The 18,853-nt window shown below is 41.0% G+C and overlaps 1 protein-coding gene across 1 annotated transcript in view; it reads right to left on the minus strand.

Moving 5' to 3' along the window:
* LOC128487022 (complement C3-like) overlaps positions 1-18,853 on the minus strand; it is a 72,953-nt gene that overhangs the window by 3,689 nt on the left and 50,411 nt on the right. Inside the window, exons 27-39 of the mRNA XM_053461570.1 lie at positions 17,509-17,598; positions 17,105-17,258; positions 16,804-16,973; positions 15,698-15,856; positions 15,478-15,537; positions 12,687-12,762; positions 11,740-11,779; positions 10,379-10,466; positions 8,484-8,564; positions 8,301-8,406; positions 7,663-7,752; positions 6,422-6,508; positions 5,589-5,672 (exon numbers count right to left, since the gene is read on the minus strand). Of these exons, the coding sequence (XP_053317545.1) occupies positions 5,589-5,672; positions 6,422-6,508; positions 7,663-7,752; positions 8,301-8,406; positions 8,484-8,564; positions 10,379-10,466; positions 11,740-11,779; positions 12,687-12,762; positions 15,478-15,537; positions 15,698-15,856; positions 16,804-16,973; positions 17,105-17,258; positions 17,509-17,598 (1,285 nt within the window). The remainder of the gene's footprint in view (positions 1-5,588; positions 5,673-6,421; positions 6,509-7,662; positions 7,753-8,300; positions 8,407-8,483; positions 8,565-10,378; positions 10,467-11,739; positions 11,780-12,686; positions 12,763-15,477; positions 15,538-15,697; positions 15,857-16,803; positions 16,974-17,104; positions 17,259-17,508; positions 17,599-18,853) is intronic.

Consider the following 18,853-nt stretch of genomic DNA (forward strand, 5'->3'; position numbering starts at 1 on the left):
GGAGACCCTTGCTGCTCCGGGAGCTTGGTCAGAGGTACCTGCTTCGCGCGCCGCTCGAGACGCCCCGAGCGTTGTTGCTGAGCCTGCGGACAACATGCCGTGACTTGCCTCGTCGATTCGGTTCCGGACCACTTCCCGTGCCAAGGTGCCCTGCGGTCTGACTTTTTGCGGCTCCGGCTGATTTGACCACCTATCCGGGGTGGACCACACCGCGGACTTCTCGGTGAGCCCTCACCTGCCGCCGTTGATGACCGTGGCTTGGGACAGCTAAGTTTCCTGCCGCACTATCCGCATCGGTTTCTTTTTTTGTTGCAGTCTGTTTTGCTTATTATTTCGTTGCGTTTCGCGTCGTTAGTGGGTTTACCCCGAGATTGTAGCCCAACAATGTTTCCCTTAACCGCCGTAGGGCACTTGTTCCCTGGTTGTGCTGCCCATTATTAGCTGGGGTAGACTGTGGTTCTCCCTTATCACTTGGGCTGTTGGGGGACCGTTGACTTCCCGTGACTGGTTAATTCCCCCTGTTGACCTGTGGGGTCGTTCTATTGCCTGACGGTTACTGTTCCCGACACTGTGTTGGAGATCAGTGACATTCGTTGTCAGGTGGTAGCCTCAATATACAAATGTTGTTTATTTTGTACCTCTTGTTTCTCTATTCTTTATTCTCTATTCTGGCTTTTTCTTTCTCTGCTATACCCTTTTCCTTTCCTTATGTTTTCTACTGGGAGATGATGCTCACACCCCCTGAGGTCGTGCTATTTGATTATTTGGCCCTTTTACCGGTGGCGTCCCTATATCTTCCTGATGCCTAGACAGATCAAGATTATCTCGCATAATGTCAGAGGTCTCAACACTCCACATAAGAGGAGGTTGGCGTTCCGATACTACCAGCACCATCATTGTGATATAGTTATGCTGCAGGAAACGCATCTCCGTAAATCCTTTATTCCGTCATATTGGCATAGGTCCTTCGGGTCACATTACCACGCTACACACCCAAGGCAAAAAAAGAATGGAGTTAGTATCTTCTTGCGCAGTTCTCTGGAATTTCAGCTCACCGAGACTCTCTCGGATAAGTGGGGCCGTTTTCTCTTATTGATCGGGACCCTCCATAATCACCCCACGGCGCTTTTGAATGTTTACGCACCCTCCACGAGTGATGCTGCATTTTATAACCGTCTATCTGACATCCTATTGCCCTATCGCTCCCACCGAATCATAGTGGGGGGCGATTTCAACTCCATATGGGACCCATTCCTGGATAGAAAGGGGACTCGTACCACGCAGACATCATCCCCTAACACAAAACATCTTAGAGACTTTGCTCGGACTTCGGCACTGGTTGATATTTGGAGACTGTTACACCCTCACACGCTGGACTTTTCCTTTTTCTCCAGTCCCCACAATTCATACTCTCGTATAGATTTTGTTTTCCTGAGTCAGAATGTGGTCACCACTGGCATATCGTCCTCGATACATCCCATTACGTGGTCTGACCACGGCGCGGTGGAATGTTCGATTGTACTTACCGACGCGGTTTCTTCTCGGGGCTCGTGGAGGTTGGATGAGTTTTTGTTGTCCGATCCATCGGTGGTGGAGGAGATTCAACGAGACCTTCGGGAATATTTTCGTTTTAATGAATCGCCTGAGGTGGACCCTACTCTGGTTTGGTCGGCCCATAAAGCTTTCATCCGCGGTTCTTTTCTCAAGATAGCGGCGCGCCGTAGACGTTTGAGACAACTCGAGATGAAGTCGCTCACAGACAGACTGTCCCACCTGGAAGCACAACATAAACGGACCCTGAGTGACTCGACGTTGCGAGACATCATACAGACACGAGGTGAACTGAATCTGTTACATAGTAGAGCAACGCTTCATTCCCTCAACCTCACTAAACAGAACTTTTTTGAGCATGCTAACAAACCGAGCAAGATGTTGGCGCGCCGCTTGCGGTCCCAGAGGAAATCCCAGAACATATCCAAAATTGTTGACAGACATCAGAAATCTTGGGTGAATCCAGTTGACATTGCGGAACAATTTGCAGCCTACTACAAGTCCTTATATGACGGTAACAAAGCTCCCATCAATGCGATTGATAACTCTCATATTGCTAACTTTCTTGATTCGATTCCGCTCCCACGTCTGGCCACGGATCATGCCTCTCTTCTAAGCAGCACTATCACGGAAGATGAGCTCAACCGCGCACTTTCTTCCACCAAAGCCTCTAAAGCTCCGGGTCCCGATGGTCTGCCAGGCATGTACTATAAGAAGTTTTCGGGGGAACTGAACCCCAGGCTGCTCACCCTTTTTAATGGCTTTCTGGACGGTCGGCCGATCCCACAGGAGATGCTCACTGCTAGGATCATAGTAATTCATAAGGAAGGGAAAGATCCAGCTAACTGTGGGAGTTATCGCCCCATCTCCCTCATCAACGCAGACACGAAACTGTTTGCGAAAATATTGGCGACGAGACTGAGCTCTATTATCTCGACCTTAATCCATCCAGACCAGGTCGGCTTTATTCCCCAAAGGGAGGCTCCAGATAACATCAGGAGAACACTGGATTTGATCGAGGTGGCGCTTTCGACTAACCAACCGACGATGCTCCTTGCGTTGGATGCCGAAAAGGCGTTCGATCGCATTGATTGGCATTATATGTGGGAGGTGCTGCAGTCGTTTGGATTTGGGGGTCGCTTTCTTAGGGGGATCCAGGCATTGTACAACTCTCCAATGGCAACGATTGCCCTCATGGGATGCGAGTCGCTACCGTTCCAGGTTCTTAATGGCACTAGACAGGGCTGTCCACTCTCGCCCCTTTTGTTTGCCATCTGCCTCGAGCCCCTGGCTATTGCAATACGGTCTAACCCTGATGTGCACGGTGTGGAGTTACATGGCCAGCAATACAAATTGAGCCTGTTCGCGGATGATATCCTCCTCACAGTGTCTGATCCGCTCGTTTCGTTACCTAATTTGTATTCTACATTACGCAAGTTCTCGGCGATCTCAGGCTACAAGATCAATGATGCTAAATGTGAGGCCTTAAATATCAACCTGGGGGACCGCGTCTTACACTCCATCACTGCTAACTTCAAGTTCACGTGGAGACCCACGTCGCTCACATACTTAGGGATCAAGCTCACCAGTTCCCCTGCGACGCTATACCAAGCAAATTACCCGCCTTTATTGACCTCGTTACGCACGGAGATTTCACAGTGGTCTGCATATCCAATCTCCTGGCTTGGGAAGATCTGTGCCATCAAAATGACCGTCTTGCCCAAGCTGCTCTATTTATTTCGCACCTTACCTATCCCCATCCGCAAATCTGAGTTGGACTCTTTCCAATCCTTCGTATTTCGGTTCATATGGAACTCTAAAAGGGCCAGGATTAATCGCCGTACGTTGTTTATGCCCAAGCGTAAGGGGGGACTTGGTGTACCCAATTTTTATCTTTATTATCTAGCGGCCAGGGTTTCACAACTGGAATCCTGGTCTCTTCCGGAAGGCACTCTCCCTTGGGTAGACATTGAACGGAGTTTTGTTCCGCATCGTCAACTTCAGCACATTCTGTGGATGGATGTCTCGGATCTCCCTACCGTTTCCTCGTTATCAGCGATGCGGTCTTCTCTCATTGTCTGGGGGAAGTGTCGCTCTGCCCTGCGCCTCTCGGATGCAGCATCCCCTTTGACTCCCTTATTTTACAATCCAGCTTTCCCGGCAGGACTGGATCCGCGGTCCTTCCAGTGGTGGACAGACAGGGGCATAGTGAGATTGGGCCAACTGGTTCATCAGCAGAAGGTCAAGTCGTTTGCGATGCTGCGCGAATCGCTGCAGATCCCGTCCTCCGAGATGTTTCGCTATCTCCAGATTAGACATTTCCTGCTTACATGTCTGTCCAAACGTCGTCTGGTAGCAGCTACTAAGTTTGAGAAACGCTTCCTCGAGGGCAAGCGTTTACGTCAAGCTGTTTCTACACACTACGAACACTTTCTCATGGCAACACACTGTGATCCACCTTCATACAGACACCGTTGGCACCTGGCCCTGAACAAGGACTACTCACCTGAAACATGGGACGCGGCGGCCTCCACTATCCATAAACTTACGGCTTGCACACTAATCAAGGAGAGACTTTTCAAGGTTATAGCGTATTGGTATCTTTCTCCGCTGCGCCTGTCCCATATCTTCCAGTCCGCTGACAACACCTGCTTTCGGGGATGTGGTGTCCCAGGTACATACTTACATGCGTGGTGGGAGTGTGCATCGATTTCTTCACTGTGGCTGACCTCTTTCCACCAACTCTCTCGAGCCCTAGATCTTACGCTTACCGGTACACCGGAGGTCGCCTTATTGGTGATGGACGCCGCGGAACCGGGACTATCGGTCCACAACCACAACCTTATCCATCGCATCTGCGCCACAGTGAAGCTTGCAATAGCGCGGAAATGGAAGGGGCCTCCACCGACTGCAGCTGACGTACAATCCGCTATATGGGATCTCATTGTTATGGAGCAACTTACGGCCAAATTGAGGAACGAGGTGCCCAAATTTAACGCTGTGTGGGGCCCGTGGCTCGCTGTACATACGGATATTACTACCCAGTCGTCCTTACTCCACCTCTAACTGACCACGTATCCTGCTGGAGTTGTCATCCCCTTCTCTCTGTCTCTCCTACCTCCCTTTTCTTGTCTCCCGCCTTTGGGTTCTTCTTCCCCTTTTCCTGTGATTTCCTCTTTTTCTCTTCTTTTCCTTTATATTATACAAAATGGAAAACCTCTGTTTGGCTTGATACTAGGTCTTCCAAGTTTGGGCTATTGTACACATGGATGCTTTGTTATTGTGTGACATTCATGATCCAGTAACATTGTAAAGGAATGCTATGCTCTTGTTCACATTTTTAAGACCGTTACTGTGACGCTTCTTTGTTGTATGGTTTTATGCCTTTATTTGTACTGCCCTTTTAACAGAGGCTAATAAAAACTGATTTAAAAAAAAAAAAAAAAAAAAAAGTATCTTGGACCTAATGTTCAACTCTCCTGCAGACTCAGGGGTTAGTGAAAACCTCCCCTTATTGAGCAGACATGTGTTCTCTTTTTATAACATGGACAACATTTTGACATCCAAATGGTTCCCAGCTACTGATTCAAACATTGAGATTCCACATGGTCTTCTCCCTCATAATTTGGGAGCCAAGACCCATCTGAAACATCAGGAGCAGACATTTTGTATTCATTAAAACACCCCAATATGTAGAATGGATGTTGAACTAGAACTGCTGGAGGCATCTCTGCAATAACGCTCATTTGTTTCATATCTTCCTGAGGTCATCGACATGGTCATATTTATAATTGCATAATTTAAAAAAAAAGATTTTGACTGCAGACTTGTTCTTTTTCAAAAATGCCACCAAATTGGCAGACTAGAACTTTGTTCTGTTGAAAATCAAAAATTAAAATGGACATAAAAATACAATACAATATGCAGCACCGATTTCACATTTTTCACTACAAAGCAAACAAATAAATGATCATATTCTAAAAAACAAAGGTTCACAACTGGAATAACAGAACTGAATGTGTTAATCGTGGGCCTACCTTCTTTGATGACGTCCAAGATGGTAGCATTATGGTAATCGTAACTGGCTTTCCTCTCTGAAGATGTGATAAGCACCTTAAAGACTAAAGGACAACAATAGGTCATTTTGCTGCTTGATTTTTTTTTTTAAGTAGAGTAAATCAGATTATATACTTATTGAACAGTACCAGTGACTTCTAGATGCAAAAACCATAATAAATAGTATATATATTAGTATGCATAAATGATAGCAATCACCACTTATTTATTCTAAATATCTATCATTAAGGAATACATCATTAGCTATAGTATTTCTCACTGAGTTTAATTGTCTCATTAAAGCAAAGGGCAGAGGAATGTTCAACACGGAAACATTCTTTAGTGTTTGTAAAATATTTGACATTACTCTTTCGTGTATGTAGGGTCCTATAACTTAAAGCATGTCTTTTGTAGTATAAAAATATTTCATAATTTAGTCCACCTCATTCAATTACCCTTCACTCTGCATGTATTGAAGAACGTAGATGGATCATCATTTAGACCGGAGCTAGTTAAAAAACAAGCTTTTTAATGTGGTGGGCATTTCCACTTTAAGGCTATTCCAAATTGTCTCTAAAACATAAGGTGCCAGAAGGTTTAATATTTTATCATAAGGAGTCATATGCAAGCTAAAACAAGAAAAGTTTGTGGACAATGGCCTTAAATACATTTGTCTTTAACTGTTATACTTTCTGGAGTTTACAAATCACAGGCACAATGTATCACACGTGTGGCATTATCCAATTTGCTTTCCTATTGTAAATCTAAAAAAATATCACTTAAGGTAAACATTAATAAAAAATAAGACGCATACCACTGTCCACTCCAATAGCACATGCATTCTCACTTAAACGATCAGTGGTAATATCACTGGTGATTTTTGTCAGGGCTCCACAATTCCCTAAGAGCAAAAGAGAAAGAGGACATGCTACAGTATATAGTAAATTTTAACAATGGATTGTTAGCTCTTCAAAGTGATCTGTTTCCCTTATATTAAGTGTATGGTAATATTTTGCCATTCTGTATTATTCTAGTTATAACTGCCATGATGTTTCTCTAAATACATTTTATCTGGCATTCAGGGGTTGCTCTATTAAGATAGATAAGAATAAAGCAGGTCAGAGACACTCAATTAACAATAGTCAATAATATTCATGAAGAAGAACAATTTAGACTTTGTAAAGTTGACTACTGGCCTTTTTCTAAAAGCAAAGAAACCCTATCTAGATAATCCTCACATCACCAAGTACAATGTCAGGCATCGAATCGAGTGGTGTAAAGCATGTCGCTACTTGAATTTTGAGCAGTGGAAATGTGTTCTGTGGAGTAATGAATCACACTTTTCTCTTTGGCAGTCTGATGAGCGAGTCTGAGTTGGGTGGATGCCAAGAGAACGTTACCTGCCTGATTGTGCTTTTGCCAACTGTAAAGCTTAGTGGAGGAATGATAATGGCTCGCTAAGCCCTTACTTCCAGTGAAGGGAAATCTTAATGCTTCAGCAAACCATTTTGGACAATGCTATGCTTCCAGCTTTGTGGGACAGTTTGGGAAATTAACTTTTCCATCCCAGCATGACTGTGCCCCAGTGCACTGCACAAAGCAAGGTCCATAAAGACATGGTTGGATGAGTTTGGTGTGGAAGAACTTGAATGTGGCTGTCACAGGAAGTGCCGTTATTTTGGTGACAGTTATGGCACCAGGTTATGTCTGCAGAGATACGGACACAGATAGAAGAAGATAAAACAGAGAATATAAAAGATGATGAACAAGAAGATGTGGAAGTGGTCAGCAGAGAAGGTGGGAAACGTTTAGAGAGAGTAAGAGAGTGTGAGAGAGAGAGCCTCGTTTTTGTGGTTAAATTTGCCGGAATTCTGTAAATCTGCAATTTGTACAAATCTGAATGCACAAGTCTAAGGTCTATTTATTTAGAATGGGATGTCATAAAAGTCCTTGTTGGTCTAATGGTCAGGTGTCCCATTACCTTTGCCCATATATTGTATATTACACTAATGTATACAAAGCTGCCTTTGCAATAGTTTTATACCTTATACTTACCTACGGCACATTTACATGCAGATCCTTTGCACAATTTCCTTAGCTGATCACTCTCATCAGGTATATTGTAGAAAGTGCTGCATCTTCTGGCTGTTCAAGAAAATTACATTGATTAGATTAGTTGAATGCGTATGGACAGAATAGAGCCCCAGGGAAACCTGCACCTCAGTGACACCTGGCAGGAGGTTGGTGACATAAACAGAATATACAGATATATATATCTTTAGGTAACCTAGATGCATGCAGTGGTGGGATATGATGGGCCTTTTAAAAAATAATAACTTCACAAATGTTTCATTTTAGCCTCAGATGTTATTTCTAAAAGTACAAGTACCTCTAATGTAATGCAAGCTTAAATTACAAGGTGTCCCACACACATTAGCTGTAAGACCATGAGTATGAGTGAGCTAATTTACTATCTGAAGTTCCCTTGTAATGGCCTAGGTTTAGTTTGAATGCACCCCAATGGTTCCCAAGTTATCCAATAGTAAGAAAACTCATAGAATCTGCAAACTGATTTCTATATGTCCCTATGTGACACCAAGGAAAAATGTTAAGAAATGCTGAAAAAAGGGTGTTCTAATCAATAAAATATGATTTATGTGAGATTTAATGCAAGAAACATAAGTATACATTACCAAGTTCATAATACTCATATATGGTGATGTCGGCCGGTTGAAGAAGACCAACGTTAAGTTCTTGCTGTATTAAAAACCCAATGACCACATCCTCTGTGTTGGAAACCTGTAAAATAAAAAAGTCTCAGATATGACATCAATGCGCTATTGCCATGCATCGTTTGAGAGTGAATGAGACCATACCTCCTTTAAGTAGATTATGATTGATCCATTGATTGTATTTGCCTGAAAGTCCATTATATAATTTTCAATGCTGCCTTTTAGCTGAAAAAAATATACAAAAATCAAAAAGGATGTCAATAAAATTAGAAAACCTGTCTATTCTAAATGTTTACCATTAGACAGCATGGGCCACCTCATTACTCCCTATTATCCATGATCATCATAAGGCTAGGTTTCCACTTGGTTTTTTTTTGCTAAAAACGCCCATAAAAACGCCAATAGCGCCACCTGGCGTTTTTTTTAGTGAAAAAACGCTGCAGCCAGATGTTAGTTGTTCTTCAATAGGAAATCGCAAAATGCCATTTCTACTTGGCGTTTTTCTGTTTGGCGTTTTTTCAGTCCTCTTTGGCGTTTTTCTGCTTTTTTGGGCTCTGTGGCAGTTTTTCAAAATCGCAGCATGTTGACACTCTGGCGTTTTTTGCAAGGAAATCTTGGCGTTTTTCTCCAATAGAAGTCTATGGGAGAGAAAAAACGCCATGAAAAAGCCATGTGGGTTTATTGCCTTGGCGTTTTTTATGGCGTTTTTTCCACAGTTACAATGCAGAGGATGGACCCAGTATCTGTGTGTCCTACGAGAAATAGGCTGAAAACAAACAGTTTCACACAAAACAAAGTCCTGGACTGGTTCATATTGAATTTTACACCATTTGGAACAAACATGCCATTACAAACAAACATACCCGACGCATCAACTGGATCCTGCGTGCCAAAAGCAACAGCAAACAATTTGCACCATCATTTGGGGCCAATCTTCCCAGAGGAGCAGACATTTGAAATAAAGCATGCCTTACAAACCACAGAAAAGAGACAAAAGGGTCTACCAAGTAAATGACATCAGGAGAGGGCAGATACTTGCCATTTATCCTAATCCCTTTTAGCTGGGTGAAACTTCTAACTTGTAAAGGCTGGAAAAACTGCCTGAGGTCAAAAAAAGCAATTTCCACAGAAAGGCTAAAACGCCAGAAAAAACTCCAGAAAAAACGCCAAAACGCAGGTAAATGCAGTGGCAGTTTTCTTGGCGTTTTTCCTGGCGTTTATCATCAAGAAAAAAACGCAGGACAAAAACCCAAGTGGAAACCTAGCCTAACACATATAATCAGTTTAACTCAAAGCCTTAAGGTCTAGGTAATCCTTTAGTTTTTTTGCGCACACTTTTTATGTTAAACATACCGATTTTAAAAAATGTCCTCGATTTTACACTTTGTGTATCCTTTTTAATTATCTTGGAGACCAAGGACCACAATATGAGCATACCCACTATAAATGACTCAAAGAACCAATCAATAATACATATATTCAGTTAGCATACAGTGTGTAAAAAATTCTGTAAACTACACGCATGCCAATATGGATATGTTCAAAAACAATCCAGTTCTGAGTCCAAAACTTGCACCGCAGTTTAAGACTTCTATGTAGACACATGCTGAGAAAGATATGGTTTGTCACCTTATCATTTCTTGCCCTCTGTAATATGCCCTTGTTTGCTTTTGTCTGGACTGAGCATACATAGAAAATAGGATCCCAGCGTACCAGGCATCTCACCCGCCAATACTCCCAGCAGAACAGGACCGGAGAGCCGAGTTCCCCTCCATCATATATTGAAGCAAATGTAAATTGAGCAGATAAGCAGTGCATTCACTTAAGTGCCATTTTAGAAATGAGTCCAAAAAATTGAAATTGAAAAAATCTTTATGCACCTTTATAGACACATAAGGAGCAGTGTCTCATGCCTTTCGTCCAAAACAATCCTGCATTAAATCCAAAACTTGTCCCACCAGTGCCCCACCATTAATTTGCTTAATACATATACCTATATATATATGAATATTAGAACTATTAAAAATATATACAAATACCTTATTTAAATCATCGATGTTTGCTTTAAAACCTGTCAGCATAGTTACTTCAATGATTGACATGGTAGCAGGCACAGAGCCAGTATACCTAAGATGAAAAAAATATGCCAAAATCAAGTTATTAGATGTCAATAAAGTGACATTTTCAGAAATATCAGTTCTATACCTGGAATCTTGTACTGGTTCCACAGCGCATTGCAATTTTGTCAATCTCCAGACAGGTGAGCCTAATCTTTGCCCAAGTTCCAGCCAAATGTCATAGTGTCATTATGGGGCCCCAAAATGTCATTTTCCCTTAATAAATATTCAAATATACAGGAATTTAAATGTCCATACAAGCAACTCTATTGGTCGCCGGCAGGGGCCTCCTCTGCCATCAACCAATGAAGTGCACCAAACAGTGGATGCCAGAGGAGGCCCCTGCAGGCGACCAAGTAAGTCGTTCGCGCGGCCCTGACGAACCTGCGGATTTCCGCTTCCTACAACTCCTGTGATGCTGCATAGATAAGGTAGGCTAGATGGGGAAGGGACCAGGGAGATTAGCAGACGAAGAGGAACACGAAGATTCTTCGTAAACATTTTGCTGCCGCCATGTTCGTATGTTCGTTATTCGGGCTGAACAACAAAAGCGCACCCTTTGCGTTCGTTTTCATGTTCACCCGAATATGAATGCACAAGTCTAATATATATATACACACACATAGTTTTAGGTAGATGTAAAAAAAAGCTGTGAAGTAAGAATGCTTTAAAAAATGTTGATAGTTTAGTTTTATCATTTAGTGTAATGTAAGAGAGAGCAGAAGAACTGCATCCATTCTTCTAGGTACACTTGCACACAGTCAGCAATTTTGCAGGCTTACACTTAGATCGTAACTTTATAATTAAACAATGTGAAGTTGCTGTAGACAGTTTAATAGCAAAAGTCATAGACCATGTTAAGACTGAGCACAGCAACAAAACACAAGGTTGTTATACTGCATCAGCAAGGTCTCTCCCAGGCTGAAATTTCAAGGCAGACAGATGTTCCAGATGTTCTGCCCAAGCTCTTTTAAAGAAGCACAATGCAGTAGTCGGCCAAGGAAACTTAGGGCAGCGGGTGAAAGACACGCTTAGTTCTCTTCACAATCGGAAGATGTGCAGCACTGCCATTTGCTCAGCATTGGCAGAAACCAGTGGGACCCTGGTATACCCATCTACTATCCAGAGAAGTTTGGTCAAAACTAGTATACATGGTATACAAAAAGCCATACCTCCAACATTTATTCTGCAGCATGACAGCGACTCAAAACATACAGCTAATGGTTTTAAAAACTATCTTCTGAATAAAGAAGAACAAGGTTAAAAGTGAAGGGCTACATTACCTTGCTCGTATAATAAGTCTATAGGTCCCCTCCTTTATTTCTATGGAAAAAAAGATAAAAATATATATAGGTAATCAGTTACTTTGGTTTATTGAAATGCATTATGTTGGTATACATATATATAGAACTTAAAATTCACCTTGAGTATAGGTTTCTGGTAAAATGTAATATGAATATGCACCAGTGTAAGCATACCTCCCAAGTGTCCTAGTTTCTATGAAACCCCAAGTAATGCAAGTAGTGGCAACCATGGGCCGGTTGGAAAGATCCTCTGAGATCTCATAAGAAGAGTCTTACCTCACCAGACTTTGCAGCTTAACGCCAGAAGGTGGGTCATTTGCGTATAGTGGGCAAGCGGTTTCTAATCACACTCCCCAACATGAGTCTCCCTATTAGGACATCTGAAATGTGGGGTATGCTTAAGTCAGTAGAGTGAAATTGGTGAGTTTACCATGCAGTATAATGACCCAGGGAAGTTTGCAAGGAAGTTTAGATCAGATTTGCCAGGATATCAGATGACAAGGGGTCCTAGTGTAGTTTGTCTCAGGTCTACCACATCTGGAATCTCCAAGTGAGTTAAACATGGTGTTGTATGCTAATGAGTATGATCAACTGTACCTGCCCCCAGGGCCAGAAAGTGCAAGCTCTTGCCTGTATAACACTATTTACTAATGACCTTTATCTGTAGAAAGCCTTCAGCTTGCCCTGCATAATGCATTTTAAATGTATGGAGACTTCATGAGAGTCAACGCAAACATTTTCTATACAGAATCAGCTTGCGAGAAAATGAATAGCTAATATAGTCAGATGATCACTGAGCTTGCCCCCATAATAAATTGTGCACAAAGGGACTTGAGAGTAAATAAACTTTGTTGGGTTCATCTGAAAGTGTTAACATTGGACTAAAGATAGTCCAGATTACCAGGATGAATATTCTCCTTGCTCACCTTCCACCTGTGCATGGAGATTAAAGCCATTGCATTGCTCTTCATCACTCAGAAAGGAATAATAAACAGTCATTACCTACAATACATGAGTTGTATATAATCAGGTACATAACAGCAATGTGCGGTAACAGACATAGAACACAATTTCATTTACAGATTTGGCATGCCAACTGGCAAACTTTTATTGGCTTTAAGGTTTATGACAAATCCACCTCGCTAAAATGTTTATTGCTAAACAGAAGAAAAGAAACTCTTTGATAGTATTAATGTTCAATTCGAAGAGTTAAAGATTGACTACTTACGTCTTTTTATATACCAACTGATGTGCCAGTTTTAGAATGACATTAAGAGCCCAAGCGAGATATCTACCGCTGTGCTGATAACTGCTCTGTGTCTCTGAGGCTGCGTCGTCAACTTTACAGACATATTATATTACCCCTTTTTAATTTAATGAAAGTGTAATGAAAAACAATTTGACCAATGTGTTGTCTATACACACAGTGGCCATTGTGTTTATTAACACCGCTGCATGATAGCCAAACTGTGAATCATACCATGTAGACGTGGGTCAGAAGCTTTAGTTCTTGTTTGGCCTAACCTTAGAGTGGGGAAGGTGTGTGATCAAATCGAATCTTTGGCAGTGTTATTACTGTTAGTGTTGATTCCAACTTATGAGCAGGTGATTTGCCACATAATAAGTTCTCTAGAGTAGAGAACTGTGCAATAAATAAAAACATCCAAAACTCACAGCAGATGGGCTACGGGAGTAGAAGATCACAGTCTGTAGGAGAAGGATTAACTCTCACCCTCCTGCTCCCGCCCCCTCAGTTTTGGACTCTCTACCTTTCCATCATCAGATGTCATAATGAATAACATCAGTCAAGCAGAACAACCACAATACTTAGACTGCATCTGATAAAGGGGCCAATGAATGTAGGTGTTAAAATTAGGATTGAGGATTATCTATAAAGTTTCACTTTAAAAGCAGGATGAGATGTGCCTCAATACTTCCATAAATAAACACCCATCAGCCATAACACTATGACCACCTGCCTGATATCGTGTATGTCACCCTTTTGCCACCAAAACCGCGTTGACCTGTCTGAAGGTGTCTTGTGGTATCTGGCATCAATATGTTAGCTTTGATCCACTAGGGGGCGCTCGTGTTTTTGGTCGTTTTTTTCAATTTGAAAAATAAACAGAGAAATAACTATGATAGTATAGTATGTCAAGCTTGGTCTTTAAATAAAAAATGGTGTATATGCACTCACAATCTGAATGAGATGATCAGGCCTTGTATATAAACCCACCACGATCCGTATGTGGAGTATATATGGAGAAAAACGACAACATAAAGAACACAATGGTGTGGTAACTCAAAAAAGTTCTGGCTCCCCAGAACAGATGTACACTTACAGTTATAACTGATGTGTCTGGCGCATAGAAGTTGGGTTTCCTCAGTCCTTCCCGGCCACGTGCTTGTAAGTGAAGGTTTGTATATGAACTGATCCACCAATGAACATATATAAATAAGTAAAATAGAAATTTATTCTGGGCACATGCCCAGCTCGGTAAGATACACTACGTATCAATCAAATGAAATATAATATATAAAAAATATAAAAAAAAGTCCAAAGTATGAGGACGGGAGCTCTATCCATCCTTCGCAACGCGTTTCGCCAAGATTCGGCTTCCTCAGGAGTCTTTTTCATTTAAAGACCAAGCTTGACATACTATACTATCATAGTTATTTCTCTGTTTATTTTTGAAATTGAAAAAAACGACCAAAAACACGAGCGCCCCCTAGTGGATCAAAATTACCTTTGTAACACCAGGAGAGTGTTATTACGGGTTTGCAGCTGTGTATCCAGTTTAAAAGAGAAAGGAAAGTATCTTTTTATTGTTTCTTCTTGTATACACTTTTTGACACTGGTTTTTTACATTCTTTAGTTCTTACACTTATCAATATGTTAGCAGCAGATCATTTAATTCCTGTAAATTGTGTGGTGGGGCTTCCATGGCTGCATCCTGGTGCCATGTGTTCTCCAGGTAAACAGCCCACACGCACACCTGGCCATCCACGTGATGTAAAAGAAAATGTGATTCTTTACACCAGGCCACCTTCTTCCATAACTCCATGGTCCACTTCCTATGCTCACATGCTTATTGTGGGCACTTTTGGTGGTGGACAGGGGTCAGCATGGGCACCATGACTGGTCTGCGGCTACACAGCCCCATACAGAACAAACTAGGGTGCACTGTGTGTTCTGACACCTTTCTATCAGAACCAGTATTAACTTTTTCAGCAATTTGAGCTACAGTAGCTCGCTGTTGGATTTGACCACATGAGCCAACCTTCACCCCCCCACACACGTGCATCAATGAGCCTTGACCACCCATGATCCTGTCATGGGTTCACTGCTTTTACTTCCTTGGACCACTTTTGATACTGACCACTGCAGACGGGGAACACCCCACAAGAGCTGCAGTTTTGGAGATTCTCTGACCCAGTCGTCTAGCCATCACAATTTGGCCCTTGTCAGAGTTGCTCAGATCCTTACACTTCCCCATTTCCCTGCTTTTAACACATCAACTTTGAGGATGAAATGTTCCCTTGCTGCCGAATATATCCCACCCATATATATATATCAGTGCCATGATAACAAGATTATCAGTGTTATTCACTTCACCTCTCAGTGGTCATAATGTTATGGCTGATCAGTATACATCTTTCGGGTATGTTGCCTTTAGACTGGTGTTTTATTTATTGTATAGACGAGTATTATCTTACTGTTATGGTTCCTTTGCCAGTTCCTGTTGAATTTATTTTCAGTTCTTTATTTGCTGATGCCTAAAATTAAATATTAGTATTAGTATGCTTCATTTTAACACCCATGTGACAAAAAACAATTCCATTTGGGGTATGTGTTTAAACATACAGAGGAAAGCATGTCTCATCATAATCAAAGTTATTCGTTTTATGTAAAGTTTCTATAGTACTTCCAACTCACCTTGACTGTCCTTTCCAAATACGCATTTTCGTTTGTAATAGTAAATGACACAGGATTTGACCTTCCCTCTATGAAAAGCTTAACATTTAAGTTGACATTTTCTTCGGTTTTGATATCAATTTTGTATTGTGCCAGTGCCTGCATGGCAACAACCGTGGCCTTGAACACAAAAGATAAAAAATGTAAGAGACTAAGGCTTTACAACTATTCTGCTAGTGTCACGTAAAAACCACAGAGTTAAAGCATTCTCAGAATAAACACACTATTGTATACAGCATTAGTAGAACTGATCGCCTCTCTCCTCAAAAACAATAATTCTGAAAACCTCACAGAATATGCTAAAAATTCAATTAGATGAGTGAACAGCTATGCCATATCACACAACATCTGAAATGGCCAAAGAGGGACACTTCTGTTTTAGGAGTTACGGTAAGAGATGTGGCTAAGGGCTGGGTTTTGTTACTTTGTGACCAAAAGGCATTTAGAAGAAAAAGAATCCATTTTATTTACACAGTGTAATTTATAAACCCATTATCTGCTATTTCTATACACATTATTGTGATGTATACGCTACACTGTGATGCATTCAGATACACTGCACATATTCTAAGCTTTTTTAAAAGATCGGTGGGAATTCATAGGGGTTTGGTGCCAAAAGAGGGTCTGTCCGTTCTAATGAGGGACACTTGACAGGGGCCATACATTCATTCATATATACATATATCCACTATGCACTAAAATTAATTCGAATTAATTAGAATTAATCCATAAAGTTAAAAAATGTTACCCATTATATTCAAAATCAATATGACATGATTTTTTATCTTGCTGGTCAACTAATACTAAAAAACTACTTCCCAAACTGTGTGCCAAAATCATTGATGAAGTCAACATTTCATATTGTTTCTAGCTTCCTCTGTGTCCTAACTAATGGTAGTGGACATTATTTTATTGGTCTTTCTCAGTGACTGGGGTGATCACGTTCTGTTGATTCCTATATAATAGGTACAATTTATGCCCAGATTACTCATTACATTAAAGAAAATTTATAGTTATCGAGTAACTTACATAAGTCACATTTATATTAGACAGTCACTGTCTATTACCTGGGTAGATTGATATCCTCCTCCAAAATGTCTTTGCTCCACTAGCCACTTAGCGATTTGATGACTTTCCTCATACTTCTTGAGTTTCAGCTTCTGAAGAAGAGCATAGCCAGTGGCTTCCACCGTATACAAAGAGGCAGGATCATTGTTAACTGGCCAAAAAGTTTTGTCTTAAATATAAAGAATCAAGTATTATAGGCATACGGGTGGTAGAATATCTATGTGACTATGACACACACCATTTGAGCATATCCATTTAAAAGAGAAAAATACAAAGGTGTACTTTTCGTTTAAAAACTACCTTTATCTGCAAACTGGTCAATCTTGTTGGAATCTTTTGTATTGCTGACTAAAGCAAGTGCATATGAAGATATGACAACACTGTATGTGTCTTTCAGGTTTGGTAACTGAACTTCCAAATATCTCTCAGCCTTTTTAATTGCTTTCATAATATCCTGGAAAATAAAGAAGATACATGTCCTTACGTAACACATGGCTAACACTGAAGATCTTGTTTTCATGCAGGCTCTTACAAGTAACTCAAGATGTTGTGATTGCACAAACATGCTTAAAGGGGGTATCAATGTGTTCTGTATTTGTTATGACAATTGTCCTAATGATCATAACTAGTTTTTGGCACCAAGAGGCCATTTTGGAGGTTAATTCAAGAAAAAAGTGAAAAAAGTGCGTACGTCTCTTACTTACCGAATTATTACATTTGCTTTCAACTTCAGAAAGGGCAATAAGAACAAATGCTGCGAGGGAGCTAGAAGCATCTGACTCAAAATAACCACCCTGAGGAGAAGAAAGGATCTTGAATAAAATGCTTTAATCTAGTATAACTTATTATCTCAGTAGCCAGTAATACAATCATATGAACAATATAAAGCAACTGCAAATAGGAGAAGCTCTAGGTTATGGTAAATTTGGTTGCAAAGCTGATTCAGGATAAAGAGAGGAAAATATACAAATCTATTAACCTCTTGGCATGATAATAATATGATATCGCAGAAGAAGGAATTACAAGTACATACAGTCACTGGCCACTGTATTAGGTACACCTTGCTAGTAACTGGTTGGACCCCCTTTTGCCTTCAGAACTGCCTTCATTCTTTGTGGCATGCTTTCTACAAGGTGCTGGAAACATTCCTCAGAGATTTTGGTCTATATGGACATGATGGCATCACGCAGTTGCTGCAGATTTTTCACCTGCACATCCATGATGTGAATTCATTGCCATGTTCAAGAAACCAGTTTGAGATTATATGAGCTTTGTGACATGGTGCATTATCCTGCTGGAAGTAGCCATCAGAAAATGGGTACACTTGCGCCATAATGGGATGGACATGGTCTACAACAATACTCAGGTAGGCTGTCATGTTCAAATGATGGTGTGCTTAAATAGAGTGTGAGAACCAGTACGGGGGAGAAGGATACGTAAGAAGAATATAATAATGAATTGGGACTTTCCTTTTATATGTGGAAGATACAGCTGCAGCCCTTAAAGAACACTCTCCAGGTGTTGAGGTATTTCAGTCAAGGTACACTAAGGGGCGCTCGTGTGTTCCATATGATGAAAATCCAGAGTTATATTGGGAAGAAGAAAAAAATATATAGTGTAGATGTATAATTAGGTATTGTCAGCCCTGCGTGTTGCAGATTTGCACTCACAGTGTTCCTTTGTGGTTCAATGCGTAGCAGGGGTCACATGAAGGTCTGCACAGAGAATATATATCCAAAGGAAGAAACACAAAAAGGATCCAATAGTGTGTTACTATATTTAAGTGTAGAAGACGCAAAGCGTGGAAATGTACTTACACTCAGGAGGATATAAATGAGCCTGTGGTTCCTGGTCACCAACTGGTCCAGTCTGTGTGATCCTCAATTCAGTGGGACTGATGCTTAAATGATCATGAGTGCACAGTATGTCAATACAGTGACTGTCCACAATATGGGTCTAATAAAAGATCTATTTATTGCTGAATGCTAATATAAAAAATGATATAAGATAAAAGAAATATTGTAATGAGATAAGATATCCTTATACTAC

The sequence above is a fragment of the Spea bombifrons genome, chromosome 1, assembly GCF_027358695.1.
Source record: "Spea bombifrons isolate aSpeBom1 chromosome 1, aSpeBom1.2.pri, whole genome shotgun sequence".
Classification (NCBI taxonomy): Eukaryota; Metazoa; Chordata; class Amphibia; order Anura; family Pelobatidae; genus Spea; species Spea bombifrons.